The sequence below is a fragment of the Tenrec ecaudatus genome, chromosome 11 (genome assembly GCF_050624435.1).
Source record: "Tenrec ecaudatus isolate mTenEca1 chromosome 11, mTenEca1.hap1, whole genome shotgun sequence".
Lineage (NCBI taxonomy): Eukaryota > Metazoa > Chordata > Mammalia > Afrosoricida > Tenrecidae > Tenrec > Tenrec ecaudatus.
The window spans coordinates 37090678-37115408 of NC_134540.1; the positions used below are offsets into that span (position 1 = coordinate 37090678).

At 40.7% G+C, this 24731-nt stretch overlaps 1 protein-coding gene across 3 annotated transcripts in view; it reads right to left on the minus strand.

Moving 5' to 3' along the window:
- TDRD3 (tudor domain containing 3) overlaps positions 1–24731 on the minus strand; it is a 175406-nt gene that overhangs the window by 88371 nt on the left and 62304 nt on the right. For all 3 annotated transcript variants that reach the window (XM_075562998.1, XM_075562995.1, XM_075562999.1), the window contains 2 exons: positions 11828–11988; positions 6513–6654 (listed from right to left, as the gene is read on the minus strand). In XM_075562998.1, coding sequence (XP_075419113.1) covers positions 6513–6654; positions 11828–11988 — 303 coding nt within the window. The remainder of the gene's footprint in view (positions 1–6512; positions 6655–11827; positions 11989–24731) is intronic.

Here is a 24731-nt window from a genome sequence, read left to right on the forward strand (position 1 = left end):
CTGCTAGTGGAAATGTAAAATGGTGCAGTTAAATGCATCAAAGATAAAATAAAATGTATGCCTACAATAACTTCAACACCAATGTTCATATCAACAGTACTTATATGAGTCAAAAGTAGAACAATCCAATTTTTTTTCGACTGGTGAATTCACATAGAATGACACATCCATACAACAGAAAATTATTCATCAATAAAAAGGAATGAAGTACTGATGTATGTTCCCACAAGAATGAATTAAAAACACACAAAAAAAACTGTATGACATGAAAGAAGCCATTTCATATTCCTTTTACGTGACATGCCCAGAATAGGCAAATGGGCAAAAAGTGGATTAGAGGTTGCCTAAGACCAGGTGTTTGGGAAAATGAGGACTGCTTATGGACAGGCTGAAACTTGTGATGAAACTGTTCTAATCTGGGTGGTGATGACTGACCTGCAAGTCTATGAATATATACAAACTACTGAACTGTACACTTTAAATGTGTCGATTTTATGGTATGGGAATTATTTCTCAATAAAACAGCAAAAAGCGCAAGTTATCTAAATATCAATGAAATTATAGATTATATGGACACAAAAGAAAGGCCTAATTATATGTTATCTATATAAATTCTAGTGTTCATATAAAGATCTTAGAAACAAAACATAAAAACATACTGTGTTTAATACACTCTAAGGAGATACCTTCAACACAAGTAGCCATGTTATCATTAAACAAATTAGAATTCAAAGGAAGAATATTGCCAGGGAAAGGAGTATTACAGAATGAAAAAGGGGAAATTCACGATGAAGCTATAATATACCTAAATGCAGAAGTCCCAAATAGGAAAATTATCAAAGCACATAAAGTAAAACATAATAGAAATCACAAAAAAACAACAACAAACAGTCCTTGAACTAACTACAAGCTTTTCTTTCTTCTTGTGTTAGGTTTTGTTTTTTTGTCACTGGTTTAGTGTTGTTTTATTTTCTTTTGTTGCTTGGTTTTGCTCTGTCTTGGTTTTTGTGCATGTTATTATCTCCGCAGGTGTATCTAGGTAAGATAGGCTGGATGAACAACAGGACCAACAGTTCCAGGGGGACATGGGAGGGGGGGGGAGGGAAAGGTAGTGGTGTTAACAAACCCAGGGACAAGGAAACAACAAGTGATCCAAATCGGTGTGAGGAGGGTGTAGGAAGCCTGGTAGGGCATGATCAAGGGTAATGTAACCAAGAGGAATTACTGAAATCCAAATGAAGACTGAACATGATAGTAGGACAAGCGGAAAGTCGAAGGAAATAGAGGAAAGAGCTAGGAGGCAAAGGGCATTTAGAGAGGTCTCAATAAAGGCATGTACATATGTAAATATATTTATATATGAGGATGAGGAAATAGACCTATGTGTATATATTTATAGGTTTAGTATTAAGGTAGCAGGTGGACATTGGGCCTCCACTCAAGTACTCCCTCAATGCAAGAATACTTTCTTCTATTAAATTGGCATTCTATGATGCTCATCTTCCCGACATCATCACTGAAGACAAAGCGGGTGAATAAGCAAATGTGGTGAAGAAAGCTGATGGTGCCTGGCTATCAATAGATATAGTGTCTGGGGTCTGAAAGGTTTGACGGTAAACAAGCGGCCATCTAGCTCAGAAACAACAAAGCCCACATGGAAGAAGCACACAGCCTGTGCGATCATGAGGTATCGAAGGGATTGGATATCAGGCATCATCAGAACAAAAAAATTCATATTGTGAATGAGGGGGGAGTGCAGAGTGGAGACCCAAAGCCCATTTGTAGGCCACTGGACATCCCCTTACAGAAGGGTCTCAGGGAGGAGACAAGCCAGTTAGGGTGCGATGTAGCAAAGATGAAACCTACAACTTTCCTCTAGTTCTTAAAATGCTTCCTCTCCCCTCTCCCCACGACTATAATGATCCCAATTCTACCTTACAAATCTGGCTAAACCAGAGGATGCACACACACTAGTACAGACAGGAACTGGAAATACAGGGAATCCAGGACAGATGATCCCTTCAGGACCAGTGGTGAGAGTGGTGGTACCGGAAGAGTGGAGGGAGGGTGAGTTGGAAAGGGGGAACCGATTACAAGGATCTGCATATGACCTCCTCCCTGGGGGACGGACAACAGAAAAGTGGGAGAAAAGTAGGAAAAGCCGGGAGACACTGGACAGTGCGAGATATGACAAAATAATAACAAATTATCAAAGGTTCATGAGAGAGGGAGGAGCGGGAGAGTAAAAATGAGGAGCGATGCCAGGGGCTTAAGAGGAGAGCAAATATTTTGAGAATGATGAGGGCAATGAATGTAAAAATATGCTTTACACAATTGATGTATGTATAGATTGTGATAAGAGTTGTATGAGCTCCTAATAAAATGATTTAAAAAAAATACCAGGAAAAAAATCACAGAAAAAATAAAGAGAACAATATTCTTGTGAGGTATTGTTTAGCGGTCTATTTTCTCTCTTTAAGAACATAAAAGTTTAACAATTAAGCTCATTGAAGCAAGATAAGAAGTAACCTAATGCTTTCAACACCATCCTTTAAAATTCTAGAAAAGCAGATTCCTGTAAACCTAATGTTGTTTTTTGTACCCTTACAATATTAAATCAATTGTTCTTAAATTAAGATATATAGAAAAATTGATTTCAGATGCCAGAAAATACTTTTGCCTAGTTTTGTAAAAAGGCTGAATTTTTTTAAGTCCCTAAGAAATTGTCAGCTAATTATGCCTATTAAATTAAAGACAGAAATATCATTTTTAAGAAGCTATTACTTTAGCATTATAATAAAATTCTCTTGCTGTCCATTTTTCCTCAACTAAGTAAAACAAAAACATGTCAATCATATAGGTTGGTGAAATTTCAGGGTCTCAAATCTCCCCTATCAAGGATAGAGTTAGCTCAGTCCGCAGGGTAAATTTCCAAACTTTCCAAAGGAGGTTTAAAAGTACAGCTTAATTCTAGTCATACAAAATGAACCCCTCTCCTCGGGGAGCACGTGGAGGAGGAGGGAGAAAGTGAATGCAGATCCTCTGGCAAGGGGCTTTTTCTAATGCAATTTTCAATCACTGACATGGAGCAACCCCGTGAACCGGCATCAATCAATACATTGTATTCCTCAGATGTGGGTAGACAAATCAATGTGAAATCATCCAGGCTCCAGAAGTAAAAATAACTTTAAAACATTAATATTCTTGTGATTAAACACTGTGATGACACATTTAAAGAAAATAAGGAAAACCCTAGCATGACATGCCAGGGCAGTGGTTCTCAACCGTCCACATGCCGCGACCCTTTCATCCAGCTCCTCGTGTGGTGGCGACCCCCAACCATAACATTATTTTCACTGCTACTTCATCACTGTCATTTTGCTACTGTTATGAATCGTAACGTAAAGATCTGATATGCAGGATGTATTTTCATTGTTACCAATTGAACATAATGAAAGCATAGTGATGAATCACAAAAACAATATGAAATTATATCTTGTAAAATACTTATTTCTAATGACAAAATTTTGTCTTGAGGGTAACAGTCTTAATATAACAACAATAAACGACAGCGCCACATTTTGCAACAGTATATAGTAAAAAGCCAATGTCAGCTAAGTGGGTTGGGGGGGGGGGAGGCAGGAGAGGAGAGTAAAGGCTGTAGTCTCAGCCAAACAATACACAGGGTTAGGGTTTTCCAGGGAACATTAACACGAAAAAGGCACACACTCCTTAGAATAGCCAACCATTTGAGCGGAACAGAGCAGCATTTACCCAAGGACAGAGTCCAGAGGGTTAGGAAAGGCGGAGGGTTGGAAAGAGGAAGCACCGAAAGTTCAGTGGGAGATCTGCTATTACATTATGGGGACTGCACTCAATAACACGAAAGAAAATGTGGAAGATCTGTTTAATGGAAAACGGATTTTCACTTTAACTTTCACTCAAGTTTTTTTTATTTTTAAATAAGAAAGGTAACTTTCATCTCATAAAGAAATAATATATGTAAAGTATACAGCAAAATGCCAAGCACATAGTAAATGCTTAATAAAAAGAATTCTTAGTCCACGTAACTATTAATCATTCCTACAGGTTTAAGCAATCACATATATTAAAAATAGATAAACAAAAAAAAAGCATGATATAAAGGAAACAGTGTGGAAAACCCAGGAAAAATTGGAGGCTTAATTAAGAGATATCTAGGAAATATAATAAAAATCACTACTATTGTATTTCCTCGGGGGGGGGGGGGATATTACCTTACTAAGAATGTTCATGAGAACTAACTAATCTAAATAAAAATAGACACTAGTTGAAAAATATAAAAATGAGAAGTTAGTCTAAGTATAAAAAGAAAGTATATACAAAAAAGATGTCATTTGGGAAAACTAAAATGGTAAAGTTACATCACTTGGTAAATTATATCTGGTACCAAACTCCCTAGAGCCTGTCTTTTCAAACATACAAAAAAGTTAACCTTTAGAGGTATTTTTTTTTCTCTTGTCTTCACCTTTATATAACCATGTGCCATTTAAGTAACTTCACGTAGTTTAAATACTGCCCCGTGCTCCCTTCCTCTATTTATTTTATAAGAAAATGTACAAACTCCCCAAATTAACGTTGGTTTATGATTTCTATCTGCACATTTGTGTAAGGATCACCCACCTGCCAGGTGCTCAAGTAATTGAGTTCTCCATGGTTCCTCCATTGCTATGGTTACCAAACCAGAGAACTATAATCATATCAGGACATTTTAAACCTCTTTTAAAGGTAGACATTCATCATCTCTGAACAAGAAATATTAAGATGGCTTTCAGAAAACAAAGTAAAAATATATAGTACAACATTCCCAGGATGATGAAACTGTGTGTGAATGTATGTATGGGTGTCTTTGTGTGTGTTGTGGGCAAGGAAGGTCCTCAGAACGGGTCACAGAGTTGACATTCGTGATGGGTGTGCATCAGGATTGCAAGCTCTCACCACACTTGTCCAATCTGCATGCTGAGCAAGTCATCAGAGAAGCTGGCTATCTGAAGAACGTGGCATGAGGATTGGAGAACGGCTTATTGACAACCTGTGATATGCAGATGACATGATCGTGCTTGCTGGAAACGAGGAGCAACTGAAGCACTTGCTGATGAAGACTAAGGATCCCAGCATTCAGTGTGGATTGCCACTCAATGTAAAGAAGACAAAAATCCTCACAACTGGACCAATAAGTAACATCCTGAAAAAAGGCTGAAGTTGTCGAAGATTTTATCGAAATCCAAGGATGTGCTGCACTCGGTAAATCTGCTGCACAAGACCTCTTTAGAGTGTCGCAGCGAAAGATGCTGCTTGGAGCACTGCGGTGCACCTCGTTCAAGGCAGCGTTTCTGCACCGCAGCATCTGCACGTGAAAGGTGGACCTTGAATAAGGAAGACCACTGACGAACCAATGCATTTAAAGGGAGGTGCTGGGAAAGAAAACTGAAATTATCAGGGACTGCTAAAAGAGCACAGGATCTGCATCGGAGAAGTACGGCCAGGGTGCGCCTTAGAAACAAGGGTGCCAAGACTTCATCTTACAGACTTTGGACATACTGTCAGAAGAGACCAGTCCCTGGAGAAGGACGTCACGATTGGTGAAGTAGAAGGCAGTGGCAAAGAGGAAGGCCCTTAACTTAAGGAGGTGGATGGACGCAGTGGCTACATCAATGGGCTCAGGCACAGGGACAGGTGGGAGGATGGCGCAGGACTGTGCAGAGCTTCGTTCTGTTGTGCACACGACGGCACCTAACACTAACAATGCCTCAAGGAAGGACAACCAGAACTTCTCCGTTATAGTAAAAGCCAACTTGATTTCACTTGTATGCACATGTGCATGTAAATGAGAGAAAGGTATATACATCATATATGTATCAATATATATACACACACACATTTATGTTTTAGAGACGTGCATAGGTATACTACACGTACCTTATAACAAAATACTGATAGTTTTGAAAATGTGACAGCGAAGTGTGGCTTAAATATCTGTATCTATCATAATGTAACAAACACTGGCAGTTCTCAAATTATGATGAGGTCCCATTCCAGCTCCATCCTAGGTAGAATACCGCTTTTTAAATGTTCATTACTACTGCCATACATTATCAGTATCTTTGTAAATCTGATCTTTCTCTGTCTTTGGGGATTGGTATGAGGCTGGTAACATCAGACACTCAGGCAATGTCAAACTTCACAGATGTGCAAGCATAAAGTAACAGCTGCGAAAAGGACCGTGGCGGGTGCAGTCCGACCTAACTCGAATCACGTGGAAGTGGAGCACTACTTGTTCTGAAAACGGACATCTGCTTTAGAGGAACAATCAGCTTAGCGAAGAGAATTTCTCTGAAGATCATCCTGTGCCATTCTTTTCAACGGTGACACCAAAGATTAATTGTACTATTCATTATGAGAGGATGGTCTAAAAACAGGGATCGCAAGAAAGGGAGTTTTGAAAGTTCCAGGCATTCGTGGTTTGCACTTACTCTCTGCAACTCCCACTTGTCAATCAGGTGCTGCACTTCACCCCCGAGAAGGGTGGTGTTGGAGTCATTCAGGAGCAGGAATCCATTCTGTACGCCGATAATGCCTGAGAGCTTAACTTTAGTTCCAGGCGGTGTGTTCAGGCTAAAGCAAAGAAAGAATCAAAACATGTTGAAGCTTCACTGTGAACGTGGGATTGAAATTTATACTTAAACTAAACAATAATGGTTTGTTTGGGTTTGTTTTTTTCCAGGAGACTAGCTACAATGTGAACAGATCACCAGACAGAAAGTCGGAAGGGTCAGGCACAAAGCTATGGTTTTCTACTGAATGATTAAAGGGGGCTTCAGTTTACACACACAAACACACATTTTAGAGTGAATGATGAGAATTACACCTTACAGAACTGTGGTAAAAATATATCCAATAAGGCATAAATGTAAAATTTCCCATTTTTTTCTTGGTGCTTTGAATGTGCAATGCAAACATGGACCACATTGCAAAATTGAATTTTGACTCAAAAATAAAATACACTATATGAGCTACAGTAATTCACACAAAATAGGACCCTTTGGAAAAATCTAGTTAAAGATTATATGAGATTTTTGTGCTCTGAAGTCCAGCAATGTTTGGGAAAAAATGCTCTACAACAGTTTAGGGCAAATGTTACAACCATACTTCCTTTTATGAAAACTAAGTTTACCCTTTAAACTATGAATCAGAACTATTCTAGAGGTCACCTTCCTACTTAATAAATGGCTCATAAAGTAAGGACCGTCCGATGCTGGGTTCTGTGCTCCTCTAAAATGCCATCAGAGGGCAGCGAATGTCAGTGTGTACTCTGAAACAAAGATGAGACGGCGAGGCGGCAGGGAAACTAGAAGGCCGCAAACAGGCACAGATGGAGAACTGAAGTAACCAGAATGTGCCGACACATTGTGAAAAAGGTACCCATGTCACAGCAATTCTGATAAAGGAAACAATAGGAAAAATCTATTTTATCATGTAATCCAATTCTAAAATAAAAGCATAAGTAATTAGAGCTAAGTGTTGCACTGAGGGAGGACTTGAGTAGAGGCCCATTGTTCTTCTGCTACCTTGATACTTAACATATAAATATATGTACATAGATCTATTTCCCTATCATTCTATATATGTACATGCCTCTCCTTAGACCTCGATAAATGCCCTTTGCTTCCTAGTTCTTGCCTCTATTTCCTTATGCTTTCCTCTTGTCCCACTATCATGTTCAGCCTTCATTCAGTAAGTCCTCTCGGTTATACTGCCCTTGATCAAGCCCTACCAAGCGCCCTGTGCCCTCCTCGCCATCGATTTCAGATCACTTGTTGTTCCCTTGTCCCTGGGTTTGTTAACATCACTTCCTTTCCCACATGGTCCTCCCACTCCCCCAACCCTCGATCCTGCTGTTTTCTCCTCTGGATTGTTTATCCCAAGACATGCAGAGACAATAATAAGCACACACAAAAAAGACAGAGCAAAACAAAACAGAAAAAGAAAACAAAACAAAAAAAATGAAAAAGAATAGCCTATAAATAGTTCAAGGTCTGTCTGTTGACCTTTAGGAGTATTTTCTAGTCGAGTCTGATGGGGCTCCACGCCCTGGCCCCAAAGTCTATTTTTGGCATTCTCTAGGCACTTCATTGCTTTGCTCCCATTGCTGCTCTTTGCACGCCCTTAGCGTCCACCCCAGTGTGGTGGAGTCAGATGGGACACAGTTCCTGCACTGTCCCTCCAGTGTTGTCCCTTGCAGCGCTATGGGTCAGTGAGGGATGTCTTGTCTCATGGTGGGGCTGGCCCTATGGTCCTCTCTGTGCATTGGCAGCTGGAATATTGTCCTCAGAACTTGGTGGGCAAGGATATGTTCCACTCTCTCTCCCTCCCCCTTCATTTGCTCCTGGGTGCTCTGATCAGACACTCCCCTCTGCCTGAGCTGCAGCTTCAGTGCTACCCTCTGTAGTGCATTCTTCTGGGACAATCGCAGAAGACAAAACGGGTGCATTAGCAAATGTGGTGAAGAAAGCTGATGGTGCCCAGCTATCAAAAGATATAGCATCTGGAATCTTAAAGGACTGAAGACAAACAAGCGGCCATTTAGCTGAGAAGCAACACAGTCCACATGGAAGAAGCACACCAGCCTGTGTGATCAGGTGTCGATGGGATCAGGTATCAGGCATCAAAGACCCAGAACAAAAAGTACTATCAACGTGAGTGAGGAGAAGTGCAGAATGGAGACCCAAAGCCCATCTGGAGACAATTGGACAAGGGGGCAGTTTTCTTGAGTTCTTGCAGTTTCAGATATGCTGAGTGCGTTCTTCCCGTTGGGTTTTCTAGTTCCAGGTCTCTGCACATTTCACGACAACATTCAGCTTCGTCTTCGAGAGGTGCCCTTTGACATGCTCTGCTCACGCCTCTGACTGCATCGCTTGCCCCATTGACGTTAGCTACTCTACACTCAAGAGCAAGTTTCAGAGTCCCTTCTTTCTTTCCTGTCTTTTTAATGACCTTTCGCTTTCTTCATGAGGGATAGGCTTGATGTCCGCCCACCGCTCTTCAGCTCTGTGTCACTAGTGCTCAATGCGCCAAACCTGCTCTTGAGATGGTCTCCAAAGTCAGGCATGATAGCCTCCGGGTTGTATTTTGATTCTTGTGGAGTTGTTTGAATTTCTTTCAGCTTTATCCTGACCTTACAAATGAGCAATTGATGGTCTGTTCCCGTAAGTTCTTGGTCTGCTGTTAACTTGTCCATCTTGTCTTCCCAAAGACACCGTCCATGTGATTTCTGTGTATTCCCTCTGACTAAGTCCGTGTGTATAGCTGACTTCTGTGTTGCTGAAAAGGGTATTTGCTGTAAATAGGTACAGATTTTCATCTGCGCCCCTGCTTGTTTCTATCACCAAGGCCCTATTTTCCAGGCCCTTCTCCTTCCTCTGTTTTCAGCCTTTACATTCCAACCACCCACAACTGCCTAAGCGTCTTGACTGCATGTTTGATTAACTTCCGACTGAAGTTGCTGGTAGAATTCTTCAACTTCTTCATCACTAACTTTTTTGGGTCGTGCATAAAGTTGAGTAATAGTTGCACTGATTGGACTTAGCATGATCCTTCTGACCAGGAATGCCACGCCATTTCGCTTGCTTGTGTTATTCCCTCCAGAGTAAATCATAAAAATTTTTATTCAAAATGGCCAATATCAATCTACTTCAAGCTCACTAATGCCTAGTATATATATCTTCACGCATTCCATTTCATTTTTTGACCACTTCCAATTTTCCTAAACTCATTCTTTGCTAACTTGATGCAAATGATTGGGTCATTTAAGCAGTGATAACATCTAAAGAGAAAAGCTACTCCTGAAGGAAAAGATGAAATAATTTTTATGTAAAGTGACAGTGTCTTCTCTAAATTCCAACTAATTTAAGAGAGAAAATTATGTGAAATTATCTAAAAATGGACCAAGAATTTCATTTGGAAATGGATGAATGCCACCAGACTAAATAAAGTTCAATTCCCAAATGGGATAGAGTTAGAATTTTAATTGATTTTTACTCCATCACCTTCAGAACCATACTTAACTCTTATTCAGAGAGGAAGCACACACTGGTTTAACTGTCAGCTTAACTGGTACTCTCAAGTACCTCTAAGGAGCTCTGGCAGTGCTGCAAGGTCTGCGGTTCACAACCTCCTGCCACTCTGCTCCCATAAAGACTGACAGTCCCTGAAACTCTCTGTGAGGTCACCCTGAACCGGAATCAACTCTGTGGCAGTGGGTTTGGATTTGGGTTTGGAAGGTGCCTTTAATGTCCAGTAAGTCAGCCAGAAGAAGAGTGGAAAGAAAAGGGATCCTATGAAGTGACACATCCCAACCAGACACAATTTTTCTTCTCGAGTCAGTTTACCACTTTCCTTCGAGGTCACCACTAATCAGACTTATTTTGAGAAGGGTCTCTCCCAAACTACTCACATCACGGGGAGGAGCAGTTGTGTAAGTTGTCTTTTTGTGGCATCAAAATAGACGTGCTACCTCAATGATGAGAGAATGGACACGTGGCAGTCAAGTCCCACAAAAAGGGACAGTAGACCGCACTCGGCAGGGCCTCCCATCTGAGCGCATCTCACACCTTCAAAGAGCTGAGTATGTCACAGGAGGAAAGGCTGGGCTCCTGCACTGAAGCAGGAGTTCAACTCTTCAGAACGAAGGCAACGCCATCACACAGTCAATAAACCCCCTGTGCACATGAAAACTAACATCTCGGAAAAGCATCCATCTGGTGTGTCTCCTCAGGAAGGGTCGCTGTAGGAGAGGCAGACATTCACGGACTGAAGACAAAATGAAGGGAAGCCACTAGCCCACTTCCTCTGACATTGGCCCATCCCACCCAATGGAACTGCTCAGGGATCTCAGATCATGAAGGTTCTGGCCAGAAAGTTGTGTCCTTCCACGTCTTGATCCCCTCCCCACCTCGCTTCCGATACCTACTTCTGGCTCCCCAGCTAGTAGAGTCGACCTTCTGGTCTACTCTTACATTCAGTTGATCTGTTTGAGATACTTACTAGTGTGCTTATGTTTAGGATATAGGCTGCTAGAGGACTAGAACGGGTCTAGACGTTTACATCAAATGAGAACGAGCTAGAACGGCAGTCGCAGATATGAACACATGAAAGAACAAAGACGTGAAGGGAGGGGAGCTGAGGAAAGGCTACAAATGTGTGACAAAAATTCCTCCTTCAGAAAACAGCTCAAACTGGCCTAATGGAAACACAGTCCCTTCTTCTTTCTGGGTGCTCTCCTTCATTCTAGAAGGCATGACTCAAAGTCTTTATAAAAAGTAGCTAAAAGAGGAATTTAGAAAACACGTTCCTTTCAGAATTGTTCATCTTTGAAAGTCAAACACATTGAAGCTTCCTCAATTTAATCATTTCCTAAGAAAACTCATTATCCTATGTAACTTCTTTAGAACACTCAGGAGTCTGATGGGCGCAGTTCTCACCCTGTCAGACTATGTTTGCTCAAGGCAAATTAATGGCATCACATTTTCTAGGGCAAACTGAAGAGATCATACTTCATGAAAGACCGTCTCAAATTTCTATTTTTATAATTAACATGGAAGGAAGCAATGACTCTACCTTTAACTATTTTTCTAAATAAGTCAAGCAGAAAAACAAAGTTCTTCTATTTCTTCTGAAAAATTACAACATACACTTAAGAGTTCACTCTTTCTTTTCAAAATACTGAAAACAAAATTCACTCTGAACAGCATCTTTGAACCCCGTAACAAATGTACAAAGTGTCAATTACCTTATTTTGGACATATAATCGAATTCCACTGCTGTGCAACTTATATGGCCATCGGTCATCTGCAAGCGCAGCATTCTGGGTGCAGCCTGAGAGTCTTCGTGATCCTTGGGTGCAGCGACATTGCGGATTTTTTGAATCTGCAGAACACATGGACCTTCGAGCTGTCAAAATGCAAAAGAATAAAAAAATAATAATCACTTTTTAGTCACCTGTTCCATCTACAGTGTTTCCCTTTCCCCTAACATTGCTAACATCAATTACATAGACTCAAAATTGAATGATATACATCAGGATTTACTTAGGGGTTTTAAATTTTATTTTGGTTTGGTTATTTTTGTTATCATTTAAATGCAAAACTTCACTCAAAATGTTCTCCAGAAGTGCCATTTTAAAAAATGAACCCCAAAAGAGGAAGACTGGGGGGGGGGGGATGGAAAGAAGTCAAGACATTGGGAAGTTTGATGGGTTAGTGAATGTAAAACTGATGATCTGCTCTTTATACCTTCACCTAATTCACAATAAAATAAATTTTAAAGAAATTAATACCAAATTTATTTTCAGAAAGCAACAAAAGAAAACCCTGGGGGTAATGGAGAGTGATATGTCTTTAAGAAGTATATATTTTCAGCTTCCTGTGTGCTAATGATTTATATACAGCACCCCTCCCCCCACCAACCACCGCCAGATAACCTAAGAGACACTTGGAATTACAGGACTTGGTCCTTTTAAGGGACATCCACTTTACTGCAGCAGTTGAAGGGAATGTTTTTTGTTTAAAATCATAAAGTTTAAAGTACACCCTCTTCTGGCATAACTGAAACATGTAATACCCTGGGATTTAAAGTGACATGGAACTTAAGAAGTGGGATCTGTAGTTGACTTATTTCCAAGATTTCCTTCTTAAATAGATTTCAATCTAATGCTGTCCTGGGTGTGTTAATGTTAGGAAGGGGGGGAAATTCTCCTGACCACATTTCAAAGACCAAAATAGAACTGATGAAAACTCTATCTATAAAGTTATAAACTTCTTATACGATAAAATGCTCATGGCACAGTTAGGAAATGGCAGAAAAATCTCTGCTTAAGTCTCTGAAAGATAAGTTTAACATAAAATGTTTTTCTTCACACTGTAAAATATTATGCTTTTAAGACTTCGTAACTATAATACCAAAAAAGCTACTTTTTTGGGTCACATACTTACATGTGTAACTAAATGTTTTCAGTACACATTAATTTACAGTTTCAACACAGCGAAGTGTAGAATGACTGACAAACTTTCATGCACACTATGTGAGTAAGCAAGGCCCAGGCTGAAACTCTTCTACTCCACAATCGTCAGTGTTTGGATGGCAAAGGAATGATTTTGTTTTAGGAATTTACTTAGAGAGAATATAATGAGGAAACAAACTAAAATTTTTATGGATGGTGATAAGAGTTGTATGAGTCCCTAATAAAATGTAAAAAAAGAGGAGAAAAAAATGATTAGGGCAAAGACTGTACAGATGTGCTTTATACAATTGATGTATGTATATGTATGAACTGTGATAAGAATTGTATGAACCCCAATAAATTGTTTAAAAAAAATTGTAAGAGCCCCCAATAAAATGATTTATATATAAAAAAAACTAAAATTTCATCCAATTTTTTAGTTGAAAAATTACCAAGTTAAAAAAGACTAAACCACTTAATAGGGATGGATAAACTCCTTACTTAGGATGAATTTTTGCTTTTGTAAACATCATTAAAGCAAAGATATCTAAATTAAATAAGGGGCAGCTATGGTTATTATAATGTTCATCTCTCCTTTTAATTTCTGACTCGGAATACATTTAGCATCAAACTCTACCATTGAATCGATTCTGACTCATAGCGACCCTACAGAATAGGGTAGAATTACTCCTGTGGGTGGGTTTCCAAGACAGAACCTCTTTATGAGCGTAGAAAGCCTCATCTTTGTCTGTGGAAGCAGCTGGGGATTTCGAAGCGCTCGCTTTGGGGTTAGAAGTCCGAAGCATACCCATTGCCCTACCAAGTCTCCTAGTAGCGTAGGCATTGACAAATAGCTAGCCTGCCATGTCTAAAATTGTCCACCAGCCGCATGTGGCCAGTTACATTTATATTTGGATTATTGAAATTAAAACTTCAGTTCCTCGGTAGTACTTCACACATTTCAACTGTTTTCTACCTGGGCTACACCAAAAGAGACATGTTCATCCCCACAGAAAATTCCAGGGACAATAGAGATAACTCTAGACTAGGGGTCCTCAAACTGCGGCCCGCCGAGGACATTTATCCAGCCCGCGGAGGACATTTATCCGGCCCGCCAGGTGTTTTTGCGTTTGTTTTTTTACTTCAAAATAAGATGTGTGCAGTGTGCATAGGAATTTGTTCAGTTTTAAAAAAAACTATAGTCTGGCCCTCCAACGGGTCTCAGGGACAGTGAACTAGCCCCCTGTTTAAAAAGTTTGAGGACCCCTGCTCTAGACCTCCTGGACCAGAGTTTCAAAATGTGAGGCATTTAACTAGAGACTGCACATGGCATTGCAGTACAGGAGAGGAAGCTGCACTTCTATTTAACTCTTTGTAAAAGAGTCATTAAGCGTCACTATTAACTATGCCCTGAGCAATAAGCATCCTCATATAAGGCACAGGTTTGCTTACAGAATTTTGTAAATTCCTCCAGCATGGGCTGTTCGCCTACAGTGTATTACGGCTACCTTCCCTTTATCTGTGCCTCGTTAACTGGACTTAGGGTAATGCTCACAAAATGGACAGGTAACTCTTACAGGCAGCGTAAGAGTCAAGTAACATCTACTACGCTCTTTCTATTCACTTCTTCAACCTGTCAAAACAACTCTTAATATCGTCTTAACACAATTTGACTTCAATAAACACATCGAAATGAGGCAGGCAGGAAGAGAAAAGGGACACAAGTATGAAGTGTCAGACCTGGTACTATCCTAAATATGGAATCAGATTCAAGGAGGAGAGGGGAGGACAGCAATCTGGGTAATCTATTAGCAATTTCAGAACCTTTCCTCAGGCCTTCCATGCAGGAACCTGTAAGAAGCCTCAATTCAGAGGATGTTTCCCTCTAGAGAGGATCTATGTTTGCTTTTGACAGTAAGAACATTACAATTGACAGTTCTTAGCTTGTATAGAAGTGAGAAATATAACCTTACACCATAGGTTTCCAAACTTATTTGGCCTACCACCCCCTTTTCAGGAAAAAAAAATTGCTTTTTACTCTGTGCTCCCTGGGAATTTAAAACTTTTATACAATATAATACAGGATAAAATATAGGTATCTAATTTTGCAGCTCCTCCTGGATCAATACAATGGTCCCTAGGGAGCAGTATTACCCACTTTGGAAATATGGTATTACCCCTAGGCAAACCTTAGCCTCACTCACACCTGTAGGCACTCCTAACAAAACTAAACCCTTACACAACAGTGAAGCAACAAAGCCCAGACGGAAGAACTACACCAGCCTATGTGATCATGAGGTGTCAACAGGATCAGGTATCAGGCATCAAAAGATCCAAAGCAAACAATTATATCAATGCAAACGAGGGGAAGGAGGATGGAGTGCCAAAACCCATCTGTAGGCAATTGGACATCATCACCCCACAAAGGGGTCATGAAGAAGGGACAATTCAACCAGGGCAATTTCTCCTGAGCCATGTGATTGCAGGCATTATGAATCCCAAATTGGCATGGGCAGGCAGTTTGCTGGCTCACAGGGAAAAAGAATGGGCAACTCCCAACATCTATAAGCGTGGTGGCAGCAGGCTCCGAGCTCACGCCCCAAGAACCGTAAGGCTGGCAAGTCAGGTGAAGGGTTGTGAGTGAGCAGGCTGTGCCAGAATATTCATATATACTGGATGAAGGTCACACCCCCAAGGAAATCCCTCTTTTAACTGATTGGCTGCTCCTGTCAGGTCACTAATGGAGGTTGATTACAAACTGTCTGCCAAAACACCGAGAAGGTTGGTCTAACCAACTTGGCACATAACAGTCACCACAGTAACATACTATCTGCCAAAACACGGAGAAGGTTGGTCTAACCAACTTGGCACATAACAGTCACCACAGTAACATACTATCTGCCAAAACACCGAGAAGGTTGGTCTAACCAACTTGGCACATAACAGTCACCAAAGTATCTTTCACTAAAACTTCAAGATGAAACAGAAATCCTGAAGAATCATAAAGAAATTAAATATTTTTAAAAAATTAGGAAAGAAACCATTAGGATCAGACTGTACAAAGAACAAATTACTCCAATGTTATATAACATTTTTCACATAATAGGGAAAATCTAAGACTTTCTACCTCAGTCATAAAAGAGAAGCACAATTTTGATATTATAACCATAATAGAAAAAGAAACCTAGAATACTATCTGATTAGTGAATATACATGCTCAAATCCTAATAAATATTAAGAAAAGCAGCAATGGAATAAAAATCCATATCTAAATTGGATTTAGCACAATACAAACATGGGTGAACATTAGAACATCCATTCATGCAATTGACCACGTAAATAATTTAAAGGAGAAAAATGATATGATCCCACCAAAAGATGAAAAAAAAAGTGTGATAAAATTCAACGTCTACTCATCATAAAATTCTAACCAAAAAAAGACAGAAAGAAAAATTTCTTATCTTGATAAATAGTGTTATCAACACAACTATTATTCTTGGTAATAAAATATTAGCAACTTTCTCATTAAAATAACAAAAAGGTGCTAGTTTTATTTCAGAAAGATGTCTACTTGTGCTTTATTGACTATGTCAAAGCATTTAACTGTGTGCAACATAACAAACTATGGATAGCCTTGAGAAGCATGGAATTCCAGTACATTGTATTGTTTTAATGAGGAACTTGTACACGGAGAAAGAGTGTTTCAGGTTTTAAATGCAGTCAAGGTGTGCGTCAGGATTGCATCCTCTCACCACGCTTATTCAATCTGTCTGCTGATCAAATCATCCGAGAAGCTGGATTACATAAAAACACATGGAGCCATACACCCAACAAAAAAGGCATATCCAGTTTATAAAGACTGCCTACAGTCAAAGAAAGAGATCGTGGATAAGAAATATAATATGATATATGATAAGGAGGTGGGGAAGTAATGGGGAGCTAATAATAATGGGCACAAAAATGAAGAAAGCATTCTCAAATTGACTGTGGTGATGACTGCGTGACTCTTTCTATAACATGTATTAACCACTGGACTGTATGGTGTGTGAATTATACGCCAATAATACCGTATTTTCAAAAAATATATACATAAAATGCATGAGTAAGAATTACTTAGACAGTGACCCTGAAATGGCAAACAAACATATGAAAAGGTGCTCACACTTACTGATAATTAAGATTTTATAAACTGAGACCACATTTTAGTGCAATTTTAAAGCTACGAGGTAAGAAAAATTTTATTATTTCAAATACCAAAAAAATAGATCAATGGGAATTTCATATAGTTCCAAGGTAATATAGATCAGTACAACTGCTTTGGGAAATAATGCAGCAGCATCTTATAAAGTTAAATATTCATATAATTCTTCCACCCAGTTAATTCACTTATTAAATTCCCTAGAGAAACCACTACGCGTGTGTATCAAGTAACATGTACAAGTGTGTTCCTAGAAGCAGTTGTGCTGTTAACCAAGGGGTAAGAATAATCCGAACATCTATTAGCAGGAGAATGAGGAAATTAAATGTGGTATAGTCACATAGCTTAACATTGTACAAAAGAAAATGAATCAACAATGGCTTACATGCAACCCGGACACATTGAAAGATACAAGCAAGTTGAGCTCAAAGCAAAGCAAAACAGCATATTTCTCAGGGACAATTACATGTCTAACTCTTTTTTAATGTTTGAAAATAAACTTCTCTTATTTACATTTACCTGAATTAGATATTTTTAAGCTGAACATTATTTTTAAATAGATCTTTAGCATTCATCTTGTAACTTATAAATATAAATTGGCATAGTGTCTTTATTGGCCCTGTTTTAATATACACATATATGTATACACATATATATGGACTTTTCAAGTTCAAGCGAAGATAGATTTCAAATTAATGTAATTCTCATTAAATTTTTTACGCTTCCTTTTTTTTATTTAATCATTTTATTGGGTGGGGGCCCGGACAACTCTTATTACAATCCATACATACATCCATTGTGTCCAGCACATTTGTACATTTGTTGCCCTCATCATTCTCAAAACATTTGCTTTCTACTTGAGCCCTAAGTGTCAGCTCATTTTTTTAACCTCCCTCCCCATCCCCCCGCCCTCATGAACCCTCAATAATTTATAAATTATTATTATTTTGTCATGTCTCACACTGCCCGACATCTCCCTTCCCCCCCTTTTCTGTTGCCCATCCCCCAGGGAGGAGGTTATATGTATGCAACTTTCTAAATCAAGGAAATGCTATGTCTAAGACCTACGAGAACAGTGTCGTGGGACACACAGTAGACAGGACAATACTACACAGTCTTAGTTCTCACGTGGGCTGAGGCTTCGCAGGGGCTCACTTCATGACACTTCAAAATATATTTGCATATATCAAATTTTAGATGAAAATACTTCAGATAATTTACCGGAAATGTCAGGAGAACTAGTTCTGCAGCATAGGCATCAAGAAACTCTTCCAAATGAAATTGTTTTGTGGTCAGTGATGTGCTGGAAATATAGTCTGGTTGGGGGACTGGGGGTGGAAGGAAGCCCCTCCTCCCCAAACATATCATTTGCCCATTGCCAGGGTTGAAATACACCCACCATCACCAGTTTTACCTATTACACTTTGATCTTACCAAATGAACATTTGGCAGTAAGCAAGCACGAGGTGGTACGCTCAATCCCGCCCAGGGCAAGGTCTAACACTGTCTTGCACCATAACCTCACAGGTTCTAAACACTTATGCGTATCCTGCTGCAGCTCCTTTCCTGGACACTCCATCACGCTGCAGGAGAGGATGTTCCATGGTCTCCAGCTCTTCTGTGTAGAACTAGCCAAGTCCCAGGTAGCTAGCTCCACCTGACTAACAGAGCTGAGAGTACACGTGTGTGGAGAAGCTGTGAAGGAGGCTGGAGCGAAAAAGCATCAAGCAAACAATTGTGTCTCCATCAGCAAGACTCTTAAGATGGAAAATATCCCCAAATTAGAAGGTGAGACATCCTGGCTCCCGAAATCACAAATGGCCATCATACTGACCTGTGTATCATGAGCCAAGGATTTTTGTCCAGCCCTGTTTTCTATAGACTATGATATAAAACAGCACCTTTTGCTTTACAAATAGAATAACGCTGACTATGGCGTGCAACACAGATGCACACGCATCCCTACATATCCACAAGCTGCTAGGCGCCATCAGGTCCATTGGAACTCACAGTGGCCCCATCTGACCCAGCAGAACAGCCAGCTAGTCTGTAATCTAGATGGGCAAAAGCCCTGGTGGCTCAGTGACCAAATGCTTAGCTGTCAACTGAAAGGTCAGCAGTTCAAACCTACCAGTCCACCCACAGGAGAGAGGGGGCAAAGATAATCCAGCCCAAGAAAAGCTCGAGGCAGTTCAACTTGACCCTAGCAACGGGCTTACCAGGAATGAAAACTGACTCGATGGCTACAGGTAATCTTTAAGGAGCAGATCTCAAGAGGTTTCCCCACAGAGCCTCTGTTTCACTGGCTTCAGATTGGCGCGTTTGCTCTCTCAGTGAGCTGTGTGTTCCTAGAGGGTAGGGGGCTGGATCCTAGATGATCTCATCTCCTGCATTTAGCATGAATACTCACTGCCGCTGAGTCACCTCAACACGACCCAGTGGGACAGAGTCACACTGCCCTTGTGGCTTTCCAAGACATAAAACTTCAATGGTATAGAAAGTCTCATCTCCCTCCCAAGAGTTCAAGCCTACCAGTAGGTCTGCGAGAGAAAGATTAGGTTTTCTGTTCTTGTGAAGATTTACAGCCTCAGAGACCCACAAAGGCAGATTTATTCTGAACTCAAGAACTACAAAATACATTAGTAGTATCTTAAATGAACAAATTGAGGGCAGAGGGTAAGGCATTTTGCCAGAGTCACTCTGCTAGGAAGAGGCAGTGTCAGGATTCAAACTCTAGTCTGCCTCATACCCAAGTCTATCTTTCTATTGTACCATTCTTAAACTATGGTACAATCTTTGTACGTGATAAAAGCAGATACATGAATAAAGGACAGCAGGTATATGAACTGCTACAATGTAGTTCTATTCTAAAGAGGTCAAGAAAATTAGGAAAGAGGAAATAGCATTCAAGTTGACGTCTGAATAAGAGAGCACTTTGCTGTCAGCTGAGAGAAAGAATTCATTCACATGGCAATCAATGCGCTGAAGCATCAACAGATGGCGATGGTAAGGACGCTGCAGTACGCTCATCTCTAAAGTAAAAAGAGAGTAAAAATTTCTAATTCTTAGTGCTTGTCACGAGGATTACAGTAAAATAGCACACAGGCAGGATTTAATCATGGGAACTGGCAGAGAGTAAGTTCTCAACAACTGAAGAAGAAAAAGCACATCATCAGGATAATTGTAGTAAAAACAGCAGTTCTGCTGAGTAAGTTAGGAGTTTGTTGCACCAAAAGAGATCCACAGGAAAGCAGATCGGAGAGGTCAGGGGCGCTGAAGCAACATCTTTGGAAGAGTACCCCCTGATCTTGCTCTAAGGAGCCCTGGTGGTGTAGTGGTTAAGCGTTGGATTGTGATCTGCATGGTTGGCAGTTTGAAATCACCAGCAGCTCCGAGGGGGGAAGCCAGGGCTTTGTATGTACTCCTGTAATCAGTTACAATTGGAAACCCACAGGAGTCGCTGTGAGTCCACACTGGCTTGGATGGCAGTGAGACTGAGAATCTTGACCTTCTTCTCAAGTTTTAAAAGTGATGTTCACATACATCAAAGGGAATGAGCTCAAAAATGATAATTAAAGAAAATTATGAATTATAATGATGGTGACACACTTACTGGAAGAGAATTTCAGAATTTCTATCCCTTAGGGAATTTTTAAATAACATAAATAAAATAATCTTGAATAAATTCTGCCAAACTTGAGAATCCCTGAAAACGGAAAAACAAAACAAACCATCTATGCATATTCATCAAAATAATAGCACACAACACAATTCACTCTACTCACTCTCGCAGAGCAATCACAACAGATGGGCTACGTGAAAAGACGGTGGACGACCAGCCATACAAGTCAGACTTCCCAGCGCCAACTGCTTAGTCCACATCACCGCCCCATCTCGGGCAAAATAGAGGAGGGTGCGGAAGAGTTTGTTATTCAATTTCCAGGAAACTGTTTGATACAGCCTTTTTCAAACTCCACAAAATCCCCATCAATAATTGCCAATAAGCACTTCTCAATGCAAACCCACTGCTCTCCGGGCAGTTCCCCCTCGGACTTCTTCCGGCACAGAGTGGAACCTTTCGGTTAGCGGCCCCACGCTTAGTGTGCTAAGCCCTTGGGGCTCCTTACTTGAAGGGAAGGTACAGTAAAATAAAGTTTGTGATAATCCATTTTTCTGAAAAATTAAAGTGCATGTTAATCTTAATAACTCACTAAAAGGGACTTTAGTACCTTGCTCTAATTAGCTAACATATAGCTATGTTGACATGACTTTATTTAAATTAAAACTCAAAACAGTTTTCAATTACTTTTATTGAAAAAGAAAAAGTTCAATGTCCAGAAAAATCTTAAAATTCGCTGGCTTTGAATTTTAAGGCACTGTAGCCATCTAGTGGTTTGTGCTGGTATTTCCAAGGCTTTGAAGAGGTTACGTCTACTTGTAGAAATTACCATGGGTCTTACTCATCATGTCAGGTTTTAAAAGGATGTAACATGGCAGCCCGAGAACTTGGGGGTGAAAATACACAGAACTGAAAGCCTCCCTATGCGACTCCACAGCAAGGCGGACGGTCGTGGCGCAGCTGCAATGGGCACCGAGTTCGTTCATCTTCATCTCCCTAACCTGGGAGCAGACTAATACAACTCCAACACAACAGTCAACACAGTGAGTCACATGAAAAAGACAGGCCGTTTGAGAGGAAGTGTGGTGTTCGTTATTTGGGCCACGCCTTTTAGAAGAAGCCACTTAGGTTCCAGGACTCTTTAGGATCTAGTACAGCCCCTAGGAATGCACACTAGGACTACACCTCCATCCCTCCAGGTCCAGGGCTTCCAAATCAGCATGGCCTGCCCACGGGAACACTGGGGAAACTGTCCTCTTCCCACTTCACCAGGAGCTTTCAGTCTGCCTGAAATCTTGGCATTAAGTTTTAAGTTTCCTTCAGAATATTAAGGAAATAAGAAAACTGCAAAATGTTAAGAAAATGCGAAGAAATATAAGTGAAACTTTATGTATAATACTATCATATTAATAATTATTCATTTTAATTTTCAGTTTTGGTATTGTACTTTTATCCAAATTAACTGAGATGGAGTGTTTATTAAGCCGTAAGTGTCTCACACCATATGTTGCGACGCTTCCATCTGTCTTAGAACCAAACCAACTCAGAGCCATCAAGTCGACGGATGACTCATAGCGACCCTAAGGAGCAGGGTACAACCGTCCCTGTGAGTTTCTGAGACTGTCACTCTTTATAGAAGTGGAAAGCCTCGGGTCTTTCTCCAGAGAAGTAAACTGCTGACCTTCGGATCTCAACCTAAAGCTTAAACACTATGCCTCAAGGGCTCCAGTGTCTTAGAGAGATGTATATGCAGCAGGCCCAGGAATGTACATGCAACCTTTTCTCACATGTGCAGAGATCCATCAACTTTCCATCAAATGCTGCGAAATAGAGTTATGTAAGTCTTACCGATTATAGCAACTGCTATATAACTGAAACTTAGTATCCTGAGAACATTTATGATAGTCTTAAACAGGACAAGTCCATATGCACTGCCATCAAGTCGATTCCGACTCACAGCAACTCTATAGGGCAAAGAAGGTTCTATAGCCCCATGTGGGCTTCTGAGACTGGAACTCTTCACCGGAGTATAATGCCTTATCTTTCTCCTATCGAGTGGCTGGTGGATTTGAACTGTGGGACCTTGTGGTTAACAGCCCACCTCATAACCCATTATACCACCAAGGCTCTCAATAGGACAACGGGAAGATAAACATGTTATCCAGATGGGAGAGGCCACTGGCACAGAGTCAGAATGGTATCCAAGGATTTGTTGATATGGAGACGTTTAGAAAGGCCATGGGAAGCCAAGGAACGCTGCCCCACCTGCACAGTTTGCAGCCAATAGAAACATCCTAATTATAGGTAGATCCCTGCCAGAGTAGGAATGGAGCCAGAACTGGGATGTGTTCACTGCGGTAGACAGGGACTTTAAAGGCTGTTCCAGAAACCTCCCAAAGGCAGTCAGGATGCCTCATGTCTGTGGGCCACCCAAACTGAGCCCTCCATGAAGGACACACCCAGACAAGCCCCCAGAGGAGACTGACTGCCCGTCCTGGCTATCAGGTGAGAGAAATTGATGCTCTGAGGGCAGTATTATCCACACTCCTGATCAATGTTCAGAGTGGGTTCAACAAAGGCGTTATCCACTTGGGTCTCTAGAGATAGATTTTGGGCTGTCACTGTCATGCCCAGCCTTCTGCACGCCCAGTGGAAAGCATTTACTTTGGGCCGACCAAGGAAGAAGTTTGAAAACTCATTTCTATACTCCTTTAATCTGCCTCCAAAGATGAGTGTTACTCACGAAACTCCATTAAACTTCACTGAGGCTCAAGTCTAGTGACGGAACTTCCAAGGCTGTTCAAAGACACATGGCTGAGGCGAGGTCCTTTCCAAGAGCCTAACGGAGGGTGCCCCCACAATCCCTCAGCTGACAGAGACGCACAGACAGTGTCGATGCTACTGTTCCCATGAAGGGCTGTCACACTCATCACACCTGTTCGTGACTGGACACCTAATCCGGGATTCTCAGTGAACACCCCGGAACATCAGGCCCAATATCACCGAGAAATGTTGAAATTACTCCCAGGCTCCATGTCGGCTGTATGAAATCTGACCATCTGAGAAGCAGGAGCAGGGCGGCAGCAATCTGTGTTTTAGCCAGCTTTCCAAGTACTTCTGGGCCATGCTGAGCTCTCAGGCCTAGCCCCAGAGGCAAAGTTCAATGTCAGGACCCCGGGAATGGCTCTGAGACTGAGAGCCAGCAAGGAACCCAAAGAGACAGCTTCCCCACAGAGAAGCCCGCGGGGATGACATGTGCACGTCTGCAGCAGAGGAAGACTGGCTCACAGAGGAAGGTCACCAAGTGGTTTCCACTTCGCCCGAGGGGTGACAAAGACCACGCTACTAATGTCACATGGCAGCATAAGGAATTTAGATGGGAATATAAAGTCCGCTGATACAAATGTTGCTAAACATAAGATGAATTGTTAAACAAAGTAGCAGAGCCTTCTTAGTGTCTGCCTCAAAGCCAGTCCATGAGATATCCTCTTACGGTTGTTTCCAGCACCAGAATCACCAAGAGACTAGGTTAGGAAAGCAAAAATACACCATTATATGTTAGTCCTAGTTATGTTATTATCTGAGGTGTAGCAATACTTTACATATCAGGTGTTGAAATACGAATAATATTCACACACAAAACAGGTTAAAAATGTTTCTTTAGACTATACCTAATGATGATCCTGAGTTACCTTAATAGATCGAAATGTGACTAACACAGGACATATAAAAATCTTGGCTGACACAATTTACATACATCTTAAAATGAGAAGAAATTAAATGTAAATGGATAGAAAGGAAAAGACGGGTTGGCATTTATCACTGCATCCTAGTATTAAAAAAGGAGATGATTGGAAAACCTGTACATGAACACGCAC